Genomic DNA, 19269 nt, shown 5'->3' with positions numbered 1-19269 from the left:
TTCAATATAAGTACGTAGAAGCATCCAAAGTCGATATTCAATCGAAGTTAATCATTAGCATCCGATAGCAATTATAATATAGGTCCTGAAACGAGAAGGAACGTGACGCAATTCTAGGGGCATGAAAGTGTTCCCCAAAACATACAATTAGAACATGCCTCTATACATGCACTAGTAGGTTGAGATGATTAATCGTGTACACTAGTAGGTCGAGATGATCAATTGTGTGCACTAGTAGCACGAGATGATCAATTGTGTAATCATAACCATTTGCCTATAAAAGGGAAAAGAAGAATAGACATAATATGCATTTAAGGATAAATTCAATTTATATAGAAAGAAAAGTTAAACAACTTTAAATGCATATCTAGACCCAAAAAAAAAAGGGAAAAAAATATAAATTGTAAAAAATTGTTATTACTGTCACTATTTTTTTAAAATATATTTTATTAGTTGTTAACTTATATTTTTTTTTGGGTACTTAAAAAATAAATTTTTTTAAAATATTATCTTATATATTTAGTAAGATTATTAATTTAATACATTGACCCCAATTAAAATCAAAATATTTTATTATTAAATTATTATCTCATATAGTTGGTCAATTTGTTAAATGAAATATTTATCATATTTGCAAAGTTATCATCTCCCATATTTTTGTTCGAAAAGTGATCAATTTTTAATATAAATGTCTTTAATTATTTTAAGTATTTATACCATATTTTAAAAGAAAACGTTATTTTTATATGAAAATAATAAAAATATTTTTATTAAAATGAAGTCAAAAAAATGATAAAAAATTGGATTTTCAAAATTGGATTTCCAATAAAACTTTAATTAAATAACATTTTTTTATTGGATGTGCAAAGGTTAAAACAAATGAAAGCAATAGTGATTTCATAAATTCATATGGCTTGTTAAAAAGGCTAAGGACTTAAAAAGGAGTGCATATTTAGTCAAAGCACAAGCAAAATGGAACTCCCCGTTCTAATATGACACACGAAAAATATGTTTAATATTGGTTTTAAAAAATGGTTGTAGTATTTAAAACACTGAAAATTTTCATTAAAATATTAAAAAGTTATAAACACTTCTTTTAATTATTATTAAATATATTTTAAAAATAGGTTTGACGGTGATTTTAAAAAGTATTTTAAATATTTTTAATACTTAAAAAATTTTATTTTTCAAATATTAAAGATGTTATAAACGTTTTGTAAAATGTGTTTGATAATGATTTTTTAAAATATTTTTAATGTTTTTAATATTTTTAAAAAAATTAAGTATTAGAAAAATTAGAAACTTTATAGAATTTATGTGAAGTTAAAGAAATTTTCATCCTTAGTCGTCCAAGAAGAAAAATGATTTAAAAACAAAAAGAAAAAAAAAGAAAAAATTTCGAGGAACTTTGCCGGGAGCATTTCGGGAGGCTTGTCGTGAAATTAGGATTTTATCAGGGCCTCCAAACGTGACGTGCTTGACTACCAACACCTCTATTGTCTCCTCTGCGCAAAATTACAAACATATGGCGCAGAAATTACACTCCACCGATTAGCTTTATCCGTTGAACCCTCTGCTTATTGCTATTGCAATGGCTATGGCTATGGCTATGGCTCTGGGTAATCCATCCATGGCTCTGCCCCTTCGCTCTCCTTTTCACCGCAAACACGCCTTCAACAATACTATCCACGGCATTTCCCGTTTCACCACCAATACCAAGCTCCCTTTCTTTCAATGCACTTCTCCCCCTAACTGCCGCCTCAATTCCTTTTCTACTCCCAAATCGGCGTCTGTCAATGGATTCTCCGTGCATAATAGCAATCCGGAAGGGTCTGAGAATGACCAGGTTGAGTTCCCCAAGAGGTTCCGAGAATTGGTCCATTTTATTCGATCAATTTGGCCCGGTGGAAGTTGGTGGAGCTTATCCGATCATGCGGACTTCATAATGACGGCAAAGCCGGTGACTGTGTTGCGTGCACTTCAACGGATGTGGGGCTTGGTTGCTAAAGATCGATGGATCATCTTTGCTGCCTTTTCCGCCTTAGTTCTCGCTGCGGTGCGTGTTTTTTCTTTGTTCCTGTTCCTTCTAGAGTGATTAGAGCATTATATTATGAATGGGAACTGGGAAATTGTTGTTATAGTAATTAGAGTACGAACGTCTTGTACATATTATATTTGAAAGATGAACATCACTACTTCTCGTTCGATGTGATGTTAGTTTCCTTACCAAACATACCCACTAGTGCAAATCATTTATTTCCAAATCACTGTCGGGAGCAAATCCTTCAAATACTCGGAGAAACTGGCAAAGCAACATTAAAAGTGAAAAGAAATACAGCCTTTAAAGTTAATTAACTGCGGTCGCATCAAAGTAGTGTTCTAGAAAAGAAATTTGGTTTCCTACTTCACTGACAGATCCATTTGGCACTAGGAGTAGGATGTAGGTCATGCCGAATGGTACCAGGCTTTGTGTCAAACTGTGTCGAAATCTTTTTATTATGAATTATATTAGCAGGAAATGAGCAAGAACTTCCTGCTCGTTTTCATACTCTTTACTAACTTGCTTAAATTGCCCTCTTCTGGTTCAGGTTTCAGAGATCTCCATACCTCATTTCTTGACAGCATCAATCTTCTCTGCACAGAGTGGTGAAATTGTGGTGTTCCACCGGAATGTTGGTCTCTTGGTTTTTCTATGTTTTGCTTCAGGAATATGCAGGTTAAAATTTTGTATGGTCCTTCTCTAAAGTGCAAACCATAGCCTGAATCTCTTTCTCTAGACTCCTTTTTCTGCTCATTCCTTAATTTGAAATTGATATGACAGTCTTGCATTCATCTCTTTGTATAATCAATATATAGGGTCCTTGTAATCCACTAATTTATTCTTAGCGTGTCACCATATAGTCCATACCCACTATAACCTCCAAGGATTAAATTATAAGACCCTTTAAATACTTGATTTACAATTTTCATCTACACCTAAATATTTATGCTTTCTTAGAACAAAGAAACTAAAAGGACACTCCTAACCTCATAACAATTTAATTTTGGGAGTAATTCTTATCTCTAAGTTTTGAAGAACTGAAGGGTATCCTTGTTTTTTAGTCTTCCATCTTCTTCCTTTTGCTATACCTGACCATGAGAGAGTAGGAAAAAGAAGATCAGAAAGAGAGAGAATAAAAACCAAATCAGAGAGAGATATGCATCAAGAGGGAAGCGAATAGATTTATTTTGAGGAGCTTACTAATCTTGTCTATTTGGTCTTCACCAGGTGGTCATTTCTCCCCTTCTATATTACTTTCATTATTTAAATTTGTGTTTGTATACATGTTTAGATTGACTTCACTTGTCTCTCTTTTGATTCATGTCAGGATGAACTCATTTCCATGTTAGTCTAAGATATCACTTGAGTGCGTGTTCTTCAACTTTGATCAAATTCTTTGTATGAAATTATTTGCATGACATGTGTGTGTGTGTATGTTAAAGTTTTAGCTGCATGTACATGTAAACATTTCCAGGCTTTATAAGTTTTTTAAGTGATATTATAAAAAATCGTTTTCCTTGTGTATGTTTGTGTATACTTGTTTGTTTTGATACTAGAAGAGGTGCATACAAGATTGCCATAGAATGATGTGTGAAGTCTAAATAATCCAACCCAAGTAAATCATCTAAAAGGAGTGGGGGTTGAATTGGGTGGTGAATTTTTTTTTTACAAAATCTAAATTTAATGAATGAAAATGACAAGAGTAGGTGATAATAAGCATTTAAATCAATAATAATGATGTAAATACAAAGAAAGGAGGAGAGATGTAAACACAAGTTTATTATGGTTTGGCCCAATCCCAGCCAACGTCCACTCTTTTCAATCCTTAACCAACCAAGTTGAGGGTTTCACTCCTTCAAGGCTTCAACCTAAGCCTTTGGCTTCATAGAATTGGATTGTGGTTCTAATGAACCCTTTACAATGCTTCCTTAAGTGCATCCTCACACATGAATTCTTTTCTCAAGGTTCTCAAATGAAAGAATAAATCTATTCAAGTTTTGTTCACAAATTACAATAGACACTAGGATTGAAATAAGGGGCATTATGGGTTTTCAAGTTGATGATTAAATGCACTAGAAAACAAGTTATGAAAGCTTTTTTGTTGGTAAACAATAAATACATAATGCTCTCTATATCAGTAAATGCAAGTTTGAGCTGATATATACAGGTGGGAAGCTCAAAATAGTTGTTAAGCACAGTCAAGGTTTGATCAGTTGAACTTCCAATTGGATTAGTTGACTAGTTGTTAAGCACTTAATACAATTTCAGGTAACCGTTAGGTTACAATGCTCGACTGATTAAGAATTCGGTTTGACCAGTTGAGGTTCAGGCCTCAATCAGTAAGCACTGCCAAGAAGTCCCATTTCAGCACTCTCGACCAATCGATTCCAATCGGTTGACTGGTTCCCTTGTTCCTTGAATATTTTATGATTTTGCAAGTTTAAGACCAATTTGTGAATGATGAACAATAACTATGCTTCCAACACATTTGATAAAGCCCTTTAGAATTGATTTTGAGAACTTTGGAGTTCAGGTTTCATTTAAAACTGAATTCATCCATTTTCTAAAAAATTGATTCTAATTTGAAGGATATGGATGAGTTAAAAAATGTTTAAGTGCATGGATTAAATAAAATAATCCTAGTGCACCATGAAACGTAATTACATAAAGTTCCTAGGGATCTTCAATGCAACCAGGTCTTCATCCCGATTCTAATTTGTCCTTGCTTGGCACTTGACTTGTTTTAATTTCCTTAAAAATTTAAACATTAAACTTAATAGAACCATTAGTACTTTAACCTTGTTTTGGTATCATCGAAACATGATTAGGGGAACCCTTGGGCAAACATGCCAAATTTGGGTAAGTGATGGAAGGATTATGCGTATGAGTAAACTGATGCAATAAGGCTATCGTGTACCATTTGATGAGAAACCCTAAATCCTTGAGCAACACCTCAGGTGTGGGGTGACATCTTGGTTGGTACAAGAGTGAGAAGAGAGGGGGTAAATTGGAAAGAAATATTATGGAATTAAAGGAAGCAGGGTTGCAACTTTTGCCTTCTTTGAAATATTATCTTGGATATTTTAGTTATGGGTTTTGTGTAATTCAAGTTTCTATTTTAAATTTTATTTTTGGGTGGTTTCAAGTTTGGTAGCTTAACATGATAATAGACTTTGATTAACTAGAAGTTTCAAGTTTGCGTCTTCCTCCCATTTATCTATTTGTGATCGCAAATTTGTGATTTGTCTAGCTGTGTGGTTGTCTCTCCATTTGGGACTGTGATTGCAAATTTGTGATTTGTTTAGCTGTGTGGTTGTCTCATACCATCCATATGAGGGTATGAGACTGCGTGTGAGGGTGATTTACCTATCTGTCAACGTGTCTTCCCATGTGTGGGTATGAGGCTGCACATAAACGTGGGTGTTAGCATGATCACAAATTTGTGATTCTCTTGGTTGTCTATTCATCTTTCCTCATGTGGGTATGAGACGACATGTAAAGGAGGATGTTAGCATGATATATATTATGGGTCCACTGCCTAACAATTGAAGCTCTAATAAGTGACTAGAAAAGTAGGTAGCTTAAAAATGATAATTCAAACATTTTGTGATTTGAATATTCAAAAAGTTTTGAGTTAATAATGATTTATGATTTGATAATGTTAAATATATTATTTTATTTCAAAGAGAGATCTACCTGCAACAAAGTGACATGAATATCTTTTATTCTAAAAATTGTTTGGATTTAATTGGAATGAGAACCAAATAGTTGTCAATTTTCTCTCTCAAACGCTTCTAGGGGGTTCATCTTTTGAAAAGGGAAAAAAAAAAATCCTTACAATCCATTTGCCTATGGGTCAAGGACTGAATCATTGGACATGGGTTGGACTGTAGGTAATGCTAAATTTGGGGTTTACAACCATTTCTTCTTGTATAGTGGCAACTTTACATATGTTTTTGGTCTTTTATTCTTCATGGCTTACCATTGCTAGGTAACTCAATGCCAGATATTTATATCTGGGGGAGCGTTGACATGTCTATGCAGGCATAGGATATTTTCAAGGCTGGGCAATGATTTGTCACCACTATTATTATCATGCTTTGAGTACTTAATTTACTTTGATTGGATAATAAAGTTGCATCTAGTAGAATGTTTAGGAATGAATATGCAATATGTGAATGATTTGCCAGTATGTTGGTTGATGAGTTTGGACGAGAGCATCTTATTTTTAATACCCATAATGGGAATTGAGAAATGGTTGTTTGGAGTCTTCAGGAAGTCAGTTAAGGCTCAATCTCAATCTCAATTCAAGGACCTTTCTATTACATAAAAATACTGATGAATGACCAAGTATGAGCTTTTCTTATTCCCATGCATATGTTTTCTTGCTGAAAACATGCATTACAAATATGATATTTCAAAGTAAATGCATGTCATTTTATGTTCATGGTTTTAAACATTCTTTTCATATCCAATTTTGTACATTTGTAAGTGGAATTCGGCCATCTGCTTGGACAATGTGACAGAGCTGCTGACCCCATGCTATGTTTATTTGAACTTCAGTGGTCTTCGAGGTTGCTGCTTTGGCATAGCAAACATGATCCTTGTGAGTTTCCATATCATGTTTTCCCCCCTTTTTCCTTTCGAGACTTTCATTATTTAGAAAACAATGATGTACCCCCATGATATGAGATGTGTATGCAGCTGCCTTTAGAATAGTGACTGAAGTATTTTATATTGACTCTCTACCTAGTCCACCTTTTGAAATTTGCTTGGATGGATTGAAAGAGTTCGAATGTGATTTGTCCTATACACTGTGTTGGGGTATGTGGATGTCCAGATTATTTGTAGGGTTCTTTCTCGTCCTAGAACTAACCAACATATGCCACTGTCATGCTTGTTTTATGGCTGTTGCATGCAAACTGCACAAAACTAGTGCTTTCTTCAACTGCAGACCCCTCTTACGAAGTTTTCTTGTGTAAACATTGTATTTTAAATTTTGAAAAAAAAGAAGGAATAACTTTGATACTGATTGCTGTTTCAATAACATTCTGCAGGTCAAGCGAATGAGGGAAACCTTATATTCTGCTCTACTTTTTCAGGTTCTGAAATATTTAAAGAGTACTCTTCTGATACATTTCTTTCTGTGTGCATTTTTATGTGAACTATATATAACCAAATTTCTTGGTGTCTTAATTAATTTATATTGGTGTTGCCTCCTATACAGGACATATCCTTTTTCGACAATGAAACTGTTGGTGATTTGACCAGTAGGCTTGGGGCAGATTGTCAGCAAGTGTCACGTGTTATTGGAAATGATCTTAATCTTATTCTGCGCAATGTTCTTCAGGTTGCTTTTCAAATATAATTACTAGTTCTACTGTTTAGTTTGCCAACAATTTAAGAAATTAACTTGTTTTTCTATTATCCTTTTTAGGGGACAGGCGCGTTGATATACTTGCTAGTCTTGTCATGGCCGCTTGGTTTATGTACAATGATGATATGTTCTACTCTGTTAATAATTATGCTATTATATGGCAGGTAAGACTTCATATAGTTCCTAGTTTTATGATTCATGCAAGTTTTCTTGTCCCAAACTTGTATTTGCCTTACTGAGAACTGTTTATGCATATCCTCAATTAGAAATGAATCAAACTATGGGAAATATTAGGCATAACCAACAGAGATGAGATCAGAGACCAGGTGGTTTGTTTATGTGTCTAAACTGGTTCTATTAGCAATGATACTTGAAATGGATGCACTGTGGGAAAGCATGGATAATAACAATTAAGGAAAAGATGAGAAAAAGTTGGAATAGATGCTTTAGTTGTGTGTTATGTCTAATGACGTTCTATTAGAAGTGTAGTTCAAGTTGAAGGCATTACACTGATGATCAGGAGGCAAAAAGAGAATAGGCAGAGGTTTAGTGAAAACATGATGTCTTATGACATTAGAGAAGATATTGAATTTGATAAGGTGGAGTGGAAACCTGTAAGATATTGAGTTTGATAAGGTGGAATGGAGAAACAGGTTCCTTATAAAAATTAGTGGACCCTAATAATTTAGAATCAGGGACAAGGCTGTAAGGATGATCAAGATAAAAATACCATTTTATCAATTTATATATACTTATATAGTAATATTGTTTTTGCTTTATTAATTACTATATGTCTTGAGATGGTTTTAAGATGACTATTTTACTAGTTGATGAAACTAGAGATTATTTTATCTTATTTTGTCTCTATTATTTGTGGATTACTCTTTGATAAGAGAATATTTTAATTTTCTTTTCTGAATTAGCAGAAATACTGTAATTGATTTATAATAATGGACAAAGTGTTAGAGACTCTTTAGGATAGTTTATTATTTTGAATATTGTGTAAATATTTTATATCATCTGTTTAGGAATCAGTTTATTATTCTTGTAAAGTAGCCACCATAATTATAGGAAGTGATATTAGAGAGTCAATTGTGTCAAGATCTAGACATTTCTTCGTATCAATGAAAAATTAAGAGAGAGAAACCTTTTTCAAACCTTGCATTCAACAACCCAATTTCTACACAAAGATCAATTATTTCTTTTAACATGGTAGCAGCGCAGGCCTCAAACCTAAGGCTGCTCCAAGCCTCCAACCACCATGCCAAAGCCACTGTTCCTAATCTCTCTATACACAGAGCCTTAAACCTTCATCACCTAGCCATCAGTTTCTAAATTCTCTGTCCTTTATCGGTGGTATCTTTCTTTTATGACTATGACATCTATGGTCTCTTCTGGAGCTGGCATTTCTATTATAGTAGTTAAACTTAATATAACCAATTATATTTTATGGTCAAAAGCTGTTGAGATCTATGTGATAGTACAGGGCAAGGAGAAATATTTCAGTAAGTTATTATTGTCTAAAGATTTAAAGGAGTTTACTTTTTGGTGAAAAGAAAACACGATGGTGATGACTTGCCTCTGGAATATTATGGAGTCTCATATAACATCTACTGCTATATTCATCAACAGAACAAGGCAAATATGGGATGCACTAAGACAAGCAAGGTCAGGCTCAGAATATTTCCAAAATTTATGATATATTCTGCACGCTTTGCTTGTCAATAGGGTGATAAATCTGAGTGAACACTATGGGATCCTAGAAGGATTGTGTAAAGAACTCAATGTTTTCCTAGCTGTCTTTCATTCTCTTATCAATAATCTTGAGATATTTTGTAAATGTAGAGAAGAGTTCAGAGCAGCAAAATTTTTGTCCAATCTAATTCTAGTATATGAAAGTTCCAAAATAGCATCCTTACAGAAGCAGAGTTGTCATCATTTAATGATGCATATGCTCGTCTTAAAGAACAGGGTTATCCTCCTTTGTTTTCTTAGCCTGTGAGACAATCTCTCAAAAAGGCTCTACACTCTTCTTTTACGGTGGTCTTGGAAGAGGAAACTTCTGACATGGTCAAGGATTTGGTGGAGGCCGATTTCTTTGCAATTACTATGGGTGTAGTAATCACCCACTTGAGAAGTATTAGGTGAAATTTTGTGAGCCAGATTGGACTAATCAGACTTATTATAATATTGGGAACGGTCCATCTATATTAGTGACTCCTGCATATGAGAGTACTGGAACTGTCTTTGTGCTCTCCTATGGAGATTCAAATCAATCTCTTACTCAAGGTAACCAGCTAGTCAATCCATCCCCCATTGCTTCTCTTGGTACTAGGACCATATTATTTTTCTCCTTGTGATTCTATGACATCCTTAATTGATCTTGGAGCCTTCTCATATATGACTGGATCTTTGTTGGAGGAAGATGATTGGTGGAGAGTGTGAGAAGAATGTAGCACATGTTTAGTTTGGTATCATATCCACAATATGTAATATCTTTAGCAGTATCCCTAACTCGGTGGCACTATAGATTTGGACATCCTCCTCTCTATTATTTATGATAGAATGACATTTATTTTTTGTAATATGTAATTCTTCTTTTCTCTTTCAGCTTTCTGATCATATTTCCTTTTAAATTAGGAGAATATTCTATTTTTCTCTTTATTAAAAAAATTATTGTCCTTTTCCTGAACTAAGAGAATTATTCAGCAACAATGTACATGATTTAGCATAATAAATGAAAATTAGTTCTTTCTTTCAGTGGTAACACCTCTTCATGACAACAGGAGCACCAAAATACTGTCATAGTGTTGTTACATGACCACCTATTTTACTATTACCAATTCTTGCATAATATCAAGGTGCCGGAATACTCCATGATTTTTTTCTCAGTGGTCTTTACCCATTTATGAGCAATTTCAGAGTTTCTCAATAACATCATTTTTGGTTCCAAAATTTTGTTGACATTGTGGTTGTATGGAAAAGAGGGGGTATAAATTCTTTTTAATGGTTTGAATCATGGTAAATCAAGAATCAGAAGTTCCCATCCTTTCTTCAAAATGTCTCAACTATGCAAGAATTATTCATTTTCTTCTGTTTCAATTGAATGACTTATGGTAACCATACAAAGCCCCTATCAATCATATAGACCATGCTATCCTTGCTTCACTTTTATCTACTGAGTTTTTAGTAGCTAATCTTGGTCGAATGTGTGTCTATATATACATCCCTTAATCTTACTTCGAAGTTTGGGAAACACTTAAAACAAGTTGGTCCATCATTTAATCCTGTCTGGATTGCTCTATAATAAAATCTCTATAATCAAGATGTTTATTATCTCTTAAGCACATTGCGATGGAAGTGTTTAGAGCTATTTTGACCAAAGACTTAGCAACTTCTTAGATCATTCCTAGATGTATAAAATTATAATCTTTCTTATGTCTTTCTATAAATCTGCTATTCAAAAGTTTTATACTTTGATTTTGTTCTAAACTTATGGTTTGTTCAATTGTCTTAATTATCTAATCAGAGAAAAACTTGGACGATCCTTATATTTTTCTTGGTTAGAAATCTTAGGTAGTTTCCAATCATCTAAATCCTTTTGGAGGTGAGAAAAGTTTACCTTTTCATCATTAACAATGGTATCTTGGGGATCTATGGATCTCCTAGACATAGATTTGAATATTGAACTCATTTCAAAACTTAATCTAAAGCCTATTCATGGATTTACAAGCCTAATTGAGTAATCACCAGAAATCCTACCCTCAAACACCTTTTCCTTCGTCTAAAACAAGCTCCTTTGGATCGCCTTTAGGCAAACCATTACTCTTAGGATAGATGAAATCCTAAAGCAAACTTAATAACCATTTCCATGGATCTGATACCCTCAAGCACCCAAGACAATGTGGTACATAGTGAATGTGGCTAAAAGATCTTTAAAGAACTTTAAAGAAAATGAAAACAAGATTCAAAACTTGAATAGAAAAACATCTTAATATATCATAAAATAACAAACTTACATGGAGAAATAACTTACACTCACACACATAGAACTTTTCTAGACCAAAAACTCCTTTGATTACATTTAAGGGAGATGGAGAAAGAAATGGGGATAGGGAAAAAGAAAGAAGGGGGGAAGAATTGTTGATGGGCTTTTCTAACCCTTACAAGAGTCTTAAATACAAATCTTAAAGATCACATGTGAGTGAATAGTGAAGATTCTTTTGAGATGAATGGTATGCATGTGAATGAATAGTGAAAATTCTTTTGACATGAATAGTACACATGTGAGTGAACAATTAAGATTCTTTTGACATGAATAGTGCATCCTCGAAATGAATAATGTCTTATTTATCCAAATGATTGAGTCACATCTTACTTTCGACTAAAAGGGTGAGGCGAATCTTCTTCCTTTTTTGATTTTGTAGTTTGTAAGATATTCCTTCAAAGTCTTAGTGACTACAAGTTGGACTTGGGTTTGCGGCTTCTTAATAAGGAATTGAGACATGGCTTCCAATCTTGGAACCTGAGGGTGAGACTGAAAATACTTCTAGACTATTGGTATTGAAGCATCATTTTTTAGATCATCCCACCATTTGGTCTGAAAAGTTCTTCTTAGGAAAGGGAGCACTACTAAAGCTTCTTCAATGATAGCATAATCCCATTGGATTATCTAGGCTAAATCAAATTCATTGGAAAAAAAAAAATCTAAGGAAACACTGAGAGTTCCTTGGGAGGAACAAAATTTTCTTGAAAGGCTTTAAAATCTCGAAGGATGGGTTTCGGAAGAATCTTAGTGGTTGGACCAAAATAGCACCACCAACTGTTGAACCAATATGGCAGGTTTAGCTTAAATTTGGATTGAAAATAGACCATCCATGAATGACAAAGGTTCTTGTTTTGAATGAAGAAAGCATTATATCAGGCTCTTTGGTAATCTCAGTAATTATAAAATCTAGGCTTATATGGTTGAGAAAATTCTCTTAGGGTGTTAGAATTTGGTCCCCACTGAGAGATTGTAAGGATCTTAAGGACATGACAAGTGGAGTATCCAAACTTCGAATTATCAAATTTATATGGGTGATGATTATTCTCGACAAAGTCAATATCAATTAAGATAAGTTCATAAAATTGCTAAGTTTTAAAGAGATCATTGGAGCGATAATGAAAATTTTTACAAAAGGTTTTCTTAGCAATCTCTCTTGGATCTTTGTTTAAAAATTCTCTCTCAATAACCATAATAGGCTGCTTAAAATCCTTATGCCAAAAATGAGATTTTTGGAAAATTGGGGTGGGGTTGGGAACCACTGCAACTTGATTCTTAAAACTTGATAAACTCTAAGCTACTTCCTTTTGAGACTTCAGGAAGTTGCTTTTCTTTTTCTTCTTTTTGCTCAACTTGAAGACTCTAAGGGAGTTTTTTGGTGCTTAAACCAGAAAAGGTTTCCTTAGGTTGCTCTAAAGAGATCAGAACTTTCTTAGAAGATTGGGGAGTTAATTTAGATGACTTGGTTGCTTTTTTAGGGTTTAGTCTCATGAATCCTTCAAAAGTTCATAGGTTAGGAAATTAGGCTCTGAGTTGTTTTCTCCTTTAATATATTCAATTTGAAAATAAAAAGATACTTAAAATCGTTAAAATAAAAAGATATTTAAAATCGTTTGTCATATAGCAAAAATATGTTTAAAAGTTATATTTTTAACATCTTTTTACAAAATTGATTTTGTTGATTTGTAGTCAACATGGATTAAAAACTTTTGGTTAGAAAGATCATCTTGAAATTTTGAGATGCATAAAACAATGCTTAAAATTTCCTTTTTGACTGTATTGTAGTTGAGTTGGGCTTGGTTGCATGTTCCTGAAGTAAACCTTACTAACCTTTCCTTATCTCCATCCTTTTGCTTAAGGATTCCACCATACCGTATTTCTAAAGCATCTGTTTCAAAAACCTTAAAAGCTTTTGGGTTGGCTATGTTTAGGCAAGGTGAAGTCTTAACTATAGTCTTGATAAGTTTAATAATTCTAGTATGCTTTGTGGTCCATGGAAGAGAATCCTTTTAAGTCTTTGTCTTAACAGGGCACATATCTTGCTTAGGACTTCGATAAAATCCGATACATAATTAAGACTTCCTAAGAAATGTTGTACTTTTTTCTTATCCTTAATCTCGTTAGGAAACTTATCAGCAAACCAAATTGCTCTTTGGATTGGGGTTATGGTTCCTTGTTAAATTTGATGTCCTAAAAATCTAATCTTAGTCTGGAAAAGATTGATCTTGGAAGCCAACAAACTTAAGTCATTATCCTTGACTGTTTGAATAAACCTGTTAAGGTGCTTCAAATGTTCTTCTATTGATGAGGAAAAAACCAAAATATCATCAATATAAACAATGAGGAAGTTGGAATAAGGGTTAAAATTTTCATTCATTATATTCTGCAATTTAGAGGGTTCATTATTAAGCCCAAAGGGCATTACATTCCATTCATAATGTCCACAGGGTTCATTAAAGGCTTTTTGAGTGCAGAAGTGTAGTTTTCCTTTACTACATGCTTAAATAATTGCATACAGGTGGAATGTTTTGATCAATCTTCCAGAAATTAGTCTTATGTGCTACGCTTTATGAGATTTTAGAATCTCATCTTCTTGGCTTGTTGCTTGAATAAATAACCAAGTTTTGGATAGTCTAACCACATCTGTACTCTTTAGTTTTCTTTCAAGATATAGAAACCACTTGCTCTAGGAAATCATGCTGCATCTGATTGTTTATTATATATGATATATTGTGGAGGAAAGAACATGTCTTTGTTTGATGTTTTGAAATACCATGTCATCTATTTTTTTTTTCCTTTTGTTTCTTTTTGTAAGTTTTAAAACTTTCAAATGTTCTCTTGCTGTGCCTTCTGGTATTTTCCCTTTTTGTCATTTTTCTTGTATAGGTACCAGAAGAAAGCAGCAAAATTAATCCAAGAGTTCACTGCTTCTGCTAATGAGGTAGATAAGACTGCTTATCCATAAGTAATCTAAGTGGATATGGAGGATTTGTGATTTTTATATAATGAAGAATTTTACTTCAATTAATAGGTTGCCCAGGAAACATTCTCTTTGATGAGAACTGTTCGTGTTTATGGAACAGAGGAACAAGAAGTTGGAAGGTAGCAAATGCCACTATCAGCAGTAACCTATATTTCTGCACTTTTGATTTCCTTTGCAGGGATAATCTGCACCAAAAAAAAAAAAAAAAAAAAAGGAAGAGGAAGAAGAAATCATGTAAATAAGCAAACACACATTTGTTCAATACCTAAGTGATTTTGGAAGGTATATATTACTTTCCTGCTATGTTGGATAGGTACAAGCAGTGGCTGGGAAAAATAGCTGACATAAGCTTGCGGCAAAGTGCTGCATATGGATTGTGGAACCTGAGCTTCAACACTCTTTATCACTCAACACAGGTTTCACCATTTCTAAAGTTGTCAAAACAATTTCATTGTTTCCAATATGATCTTTTTTCTTTTTAAGAAAATTTCTAACTACTGAATAGGATTTTCAGAGGATACCCGATACACAAATATCATTATCATTTAAAATGAACTGCCAGTTTTTGGGTTTGCATTTCACATTCAAACTAGATTTTATTTATTTTGTTGAAACATTTTTTCAATAACCATGCTTGCTAATGCATCTTTTGCTTACCAAGGTCAAATGGGTAACTCTATATCATCCTATTGACATAGCAAGCTATGTACAATAGTCACTGTAAAAAATGACCTCTTTGTTTAATACCTATAAGTTGACTTCTGCTTTAATTGGCATATTTAATTTTATAGGTTATTGCTGTGCTGATAGGAGGAATGTCTATTCTGGCTGGTCATATAACAGCAGAGCAACTTACAAAGTTTATATTATACAGTGAGTGGCTGATTTATTCAACATGGTGGGTGGGGGACAATTTGTCATCATTGATGCAATCTGTTGGGGCAAGTGAAAAAGTCTTCCAATTGATGGATCTCTTGCCTAGTGACCAGTTCATATCTAAAGGCAAGCAGTTTGTGAACCTTTTCTTTATGGGTTTGTGAATTTTAATGAAATGTGTTGCAAGCATGAGCTTTGCTTTTCGTGCTTGGTTCGATTTACTTCTGTTTTTGTAATAGATATGGGGATGAAGATTGCAGCCTTTAACTGCATATCATATATTGTTTCTATAGAATATTAACAGTAGCACTTTAATTCATTTGCTATCAATCTTTGTATAATCAATATGATTTCAGTTCATATTTCATGACAAGATTAAAGTTACAAAGAATCTTTGTATAATAGTATGATTTCAGTTCTTATTTCATGACAGGATTAAAGTTACAAAGACTGTTAGGACATATTGAGTTTGTGAATGTATCCTTTTATTATGCTTCAAGGGCAATGGTATGTTTTCTGTCCTGTAATTGTATTATTTTGTATTTGCTTACGATAATTCAGCACTAAGTTAAAGGAGGAAATGACATCTGAAATTTGAACAGGTACCTGTACTGCAACATGTAAACATTTCTGTGCATCCTAATGAAGTGCTTGCAATCGTAAGACTGTTTTCTTTTTTTGTTTTCTTCTTTAATTAGTGAGCATAAGTATTAACTGCCCACTTATGTAATTTTGGTTAGGTTGGTCTTAGTGGTAGTGGAAAAAGCACAATAGTGAATCTTTTGCTCCGTCTTTATGAGCCAACGGATGGTCAGGTGAGCTTCTTTTAGCCTTCTGTTGGTCTCTGAATTAAAATATGGAAGAAACAGGTGTGATGGTAATTTAGTAAATATATTAGAGAAAAATGATAAAATATTGAGCTAAAGATCATGTTAATCTGTGCCAGTTTGTCCACATTAAGGTCATTTGATGTCTAGTTGCTTAAAAATCTTACACATACCTGCAAAGTTGCTAAATTTATGTTTGATGAATGCAGAAATTGGAGCCAAGACTGTTACAGTTCATCTTGTAATTGATGGCATCCTATTAGAAAAGTAAAATTTTATTCTTTGCATTGAAGCAAAACATTCCAATCTCTCTAAGACTATTAATGTGGCTGCATTGAAATTATGCTTAGCTATATTTTTTCATCAGCTAAAAATTGAAGGAAAAATTTTGAGGTACCAAAAATATTTTGTTGGAGCAAGTTTCCAGATGTCTTGAGGTATCAAATATTTTTCTGTTTTTCTTTTGGACTGAGATTAGTTTGAAATACCTATTACCAACCATTAAAAGGAAAGTTTGAAGGCTTTTCTTCTATATGATCAGCATCAGGTTGTTTTGCTTTTTAAGTTAGTATTTTGTCTTTTAAATTTTAATTTTTGTTTTGGATCTTGTTTGTCTTAAATTTTCTACATTTTTTTTAATTATTAAAAACTATATGCATTATTAGACAGATTATGCAATTTTTCTTCTACGTAAAATATTTTGTGGGCAGTTGAACCTTTCATTAAACCTTTTTAATTCTTGATTTAGATCAACCGGTTCTCTCCTAGAGTGTTGGATAGCAAGTACTGATAATTGTAGTCTTCAATTACTTTCTTTTCTTGCTTCTAGTTTAAATATTTAGGATTTGGATGTTTATTATTGGAACCATTAAGAATTGTTATTTTGATTGTAGGTTTTGATTGATGGCTTCCCCCTTCAAGAGTTGGATGTCAAGTGGTTGAGGGAGAGAATTGGATTTGTGGGACAGGTTCTTCTTATTTAGTTTACTGAGTGGTGAAATTAATTTAATTTATAAGCTCATCCTTTCTTACTAAACTATTTTTAACAGGAACCCCGACTTTTCCGTATGGATATCAGTTCAAACATACGCTATGGATGTACCCGGGATATTAAGCAGAAGGATGTGGAATGGGCTGCCAAGCAGGCATATGCCCATGATTTCATCTTGTCACTCCCTAATGGTTACAAGACACTTGTTGACAATGATTTACTGAGTGGGGGACAAAAGCAGCGAATTGCTATTGCTCGAGCCCTTCTTAGGGATCCCACCATTTTGGTCCTTGATGAAGCCACTAGTGCACTGGATGCAGAGAGTGAACACAATGTCAAGGTAGCCACATTTGGCATTAAAAAAACACATGGAAACTGGAAGTTATTAACTCAATGTTTTTGCATATGTAGAATGTTCTTCGTGCTCTCAGAAGTGACTTGAAGACAAAGAGAACGGTCATAGTAATTGCACACAGGTGAGTTTTCTGACACTTCCTCTTTAAGCACATCCTACTTGCTAGTCTGAATGTTGATCACCCACTTTCAACAGACTCTCTACGATACAAGCTGCTGATAGAATAGTGGTTATGGATGGTGGCCGAATTGTTGAGGTATGTATTATAACTGTTTTATTTTGAACTTCCAAACATTGTCACTGAACTTCTGAAGTTGGTTTTACCTAAAAATGGTGGTCTCTCTACTTTTTCCTTTGGTTGGGATAGAGCTGGGAGTGTAAAGGCTTTTCGCATATTGTGATGCTAGATTGTGTTGTACATTAGCTCATCCCACTCTTGGATAAACTACTATTTCTGTTCCTAAACTGCAGATGGGGAGTCACATGGAGCTTCTCCTTAAAGACGGTATATATGCCCGATTGACTAGAAGGCAGGCTGATGCTGTAGCATGACATAGGGGCTAGTGGATGCAGAAGATATTGCCTTCTACTTTTTCCTCTGGTTTCTTGCTGATCAGCTCCAGTATAGAGGTTTAAGCAATTCTTTTTAGTGCTGACCCATATATTTCTACAGGTAAAAATTTGGAAACAGAAAGATAAAGGTATCATTGAAGTGGTTGGGATGCTGCCGACTCAACCCCTGTAAAGTATGCAATGCTGCTCCAAAAGGAATTTGCTGCACCAAAATATCTCATTTCTTTTGTTTCTATTTTGTAATTCTTTTATTGGTGGATGATCCTAAACTGTTATCCAAGAAGCATGGGGTGCATATAGATAGCAATAGCAGAGAATGAAATGCTACTTGGATCTTATACCAGTTGCTGATACATGTAATTCACTCTCTTACCTTGCTTAAATTCATTGAAATACTGGCAACGAAAGCCTCAAATCCAAATGTGTTCTGGTTTAGGGAGGAAAGTTTTATATAAATACCCAATACCGAATTTGTTTGACAATGATTTTAAAAAACGTTTTTGCCTAAAAAGTGTTTTTAATAAAAAATTAGTTATTTGACAAATTTTAGAAAACACTTTAAAAAAAATATGACAAGTTATTTGTAATATTAAAAAATTACTTATAGTGTTTTTCGGATAAGTATTTTTTAAAAATAGTTTTAAAAAAACACTTTCACTACAAACATCTAGAGTGAAACCACTGTAACTTGTGATTTCCTTTTTTATTTATGTAGCCTGTTAGGTCTAGTTATTTTCAGAAGGTTGTGGAAATAAATATTGGGTCAACCTTTTTACCATAAATTGAGACTTTGGGTCAACGGGTCCATGTAATGTAAATGGCACATTACTGGTGAGATGAGACCTGCAAGGGACTGTAAGTTATAACTTACAAATCACATAAAAGCCACATTATCTGCTCTGGAAGGTCAATGATCTCCCCAGCATTTTTCACATTAGAGGCCTCAAGGTTGATGCCGGGCCGTCGCTAGAGGGGGATGATAAGGCCTTCTTCACCAGTTCACCTTGTCCAGACAATAGGGGTATTTTTGGTCATATTTTAAAAATAGTTATAAATTGTTTTTGGGTATAAAATATTATTTTAGAATTCAACATTTCAAACACACAAATAGGTTTTTTTTTATCATTTATATACAATGTAAAAGTTTTTAATATATTTTTATATTTCTTAATTGTTTTCTAAAATATTTTATTAAAAAAAA

At 33.6% G+C, this 19269-nt stretch overlaps 1 protein-coding gene across 3 annotated transcripts; it reads left to right on the top strand.

Annotated features, from left to right (window-relative positions):
* The first annotated feature begins 1385 nt into the window (after positions 1–1385).
* Positions 1386–18489, top strand: LOC100249410 (ABC transporter B family member 26, chloroplastic). Of its 3 annotated transcripts, XM_002272024.4 has the most exons (18): positions 1386–2056; positions 2589–2716; positions 6605–6647; positions 7099–7143; positions 7269–7391; positions 7479–7582; positions 14350–14404; positions 14495–14565; positions 14760–14862; positions 15238–15448; positions 15756–15829; positions 15925–15981; positions 16063–16137; positions 17043–17117; positions 17199–17480; positions 17552–17616; positions 17691–17751; positions 17967–18489. In XM_002272024.4, exons 1-18 carry the CDS (start codon positions 1592–1594, stop codon positions 18045–18047), a joined length of 2118 nt encoding a protein of 705 aa, XP_002272060.1. In that variant the 5' UTR covers positions 1386–1591; the 3' UTR covers positions 18048–18489. The 3 variants fall into 3 exon arrangements, with proteins under 3 accessions (XP_002272060.1, XP_010646763.1, XP_019073887.1); XM_010648461.3 differs by lacking the exon at positions 1386–2056 and having other exon boundaries at positions 2590–2716; positions 6568–6647; XM_019218342.2 differs by lacking the exon at positions 1386–2056 and having other exon boundaries at positions 2594–2727.
* The last annotated feature ends 780 nt before the right edge of the window (positions 18490–19269 follow it).

Source organism: Vitis vinifera, chromosome 1 (genome assembly GCF_030704535.1).
Source record: "Vitis vinifera cultivar Pinot Noir 40024 chromosome 1, ASM3070453v1".
NCBI lineage: Eukaryota > Viridiplantae > Streptophyta > Magnoliopsida > Vitales > Vitaceae > Vitis > Vitis vinifera.
Note: the sequence above shows the minus strand (reverse complement) of the source record. Positions and strands in the feature narration are given on the sequence as shown.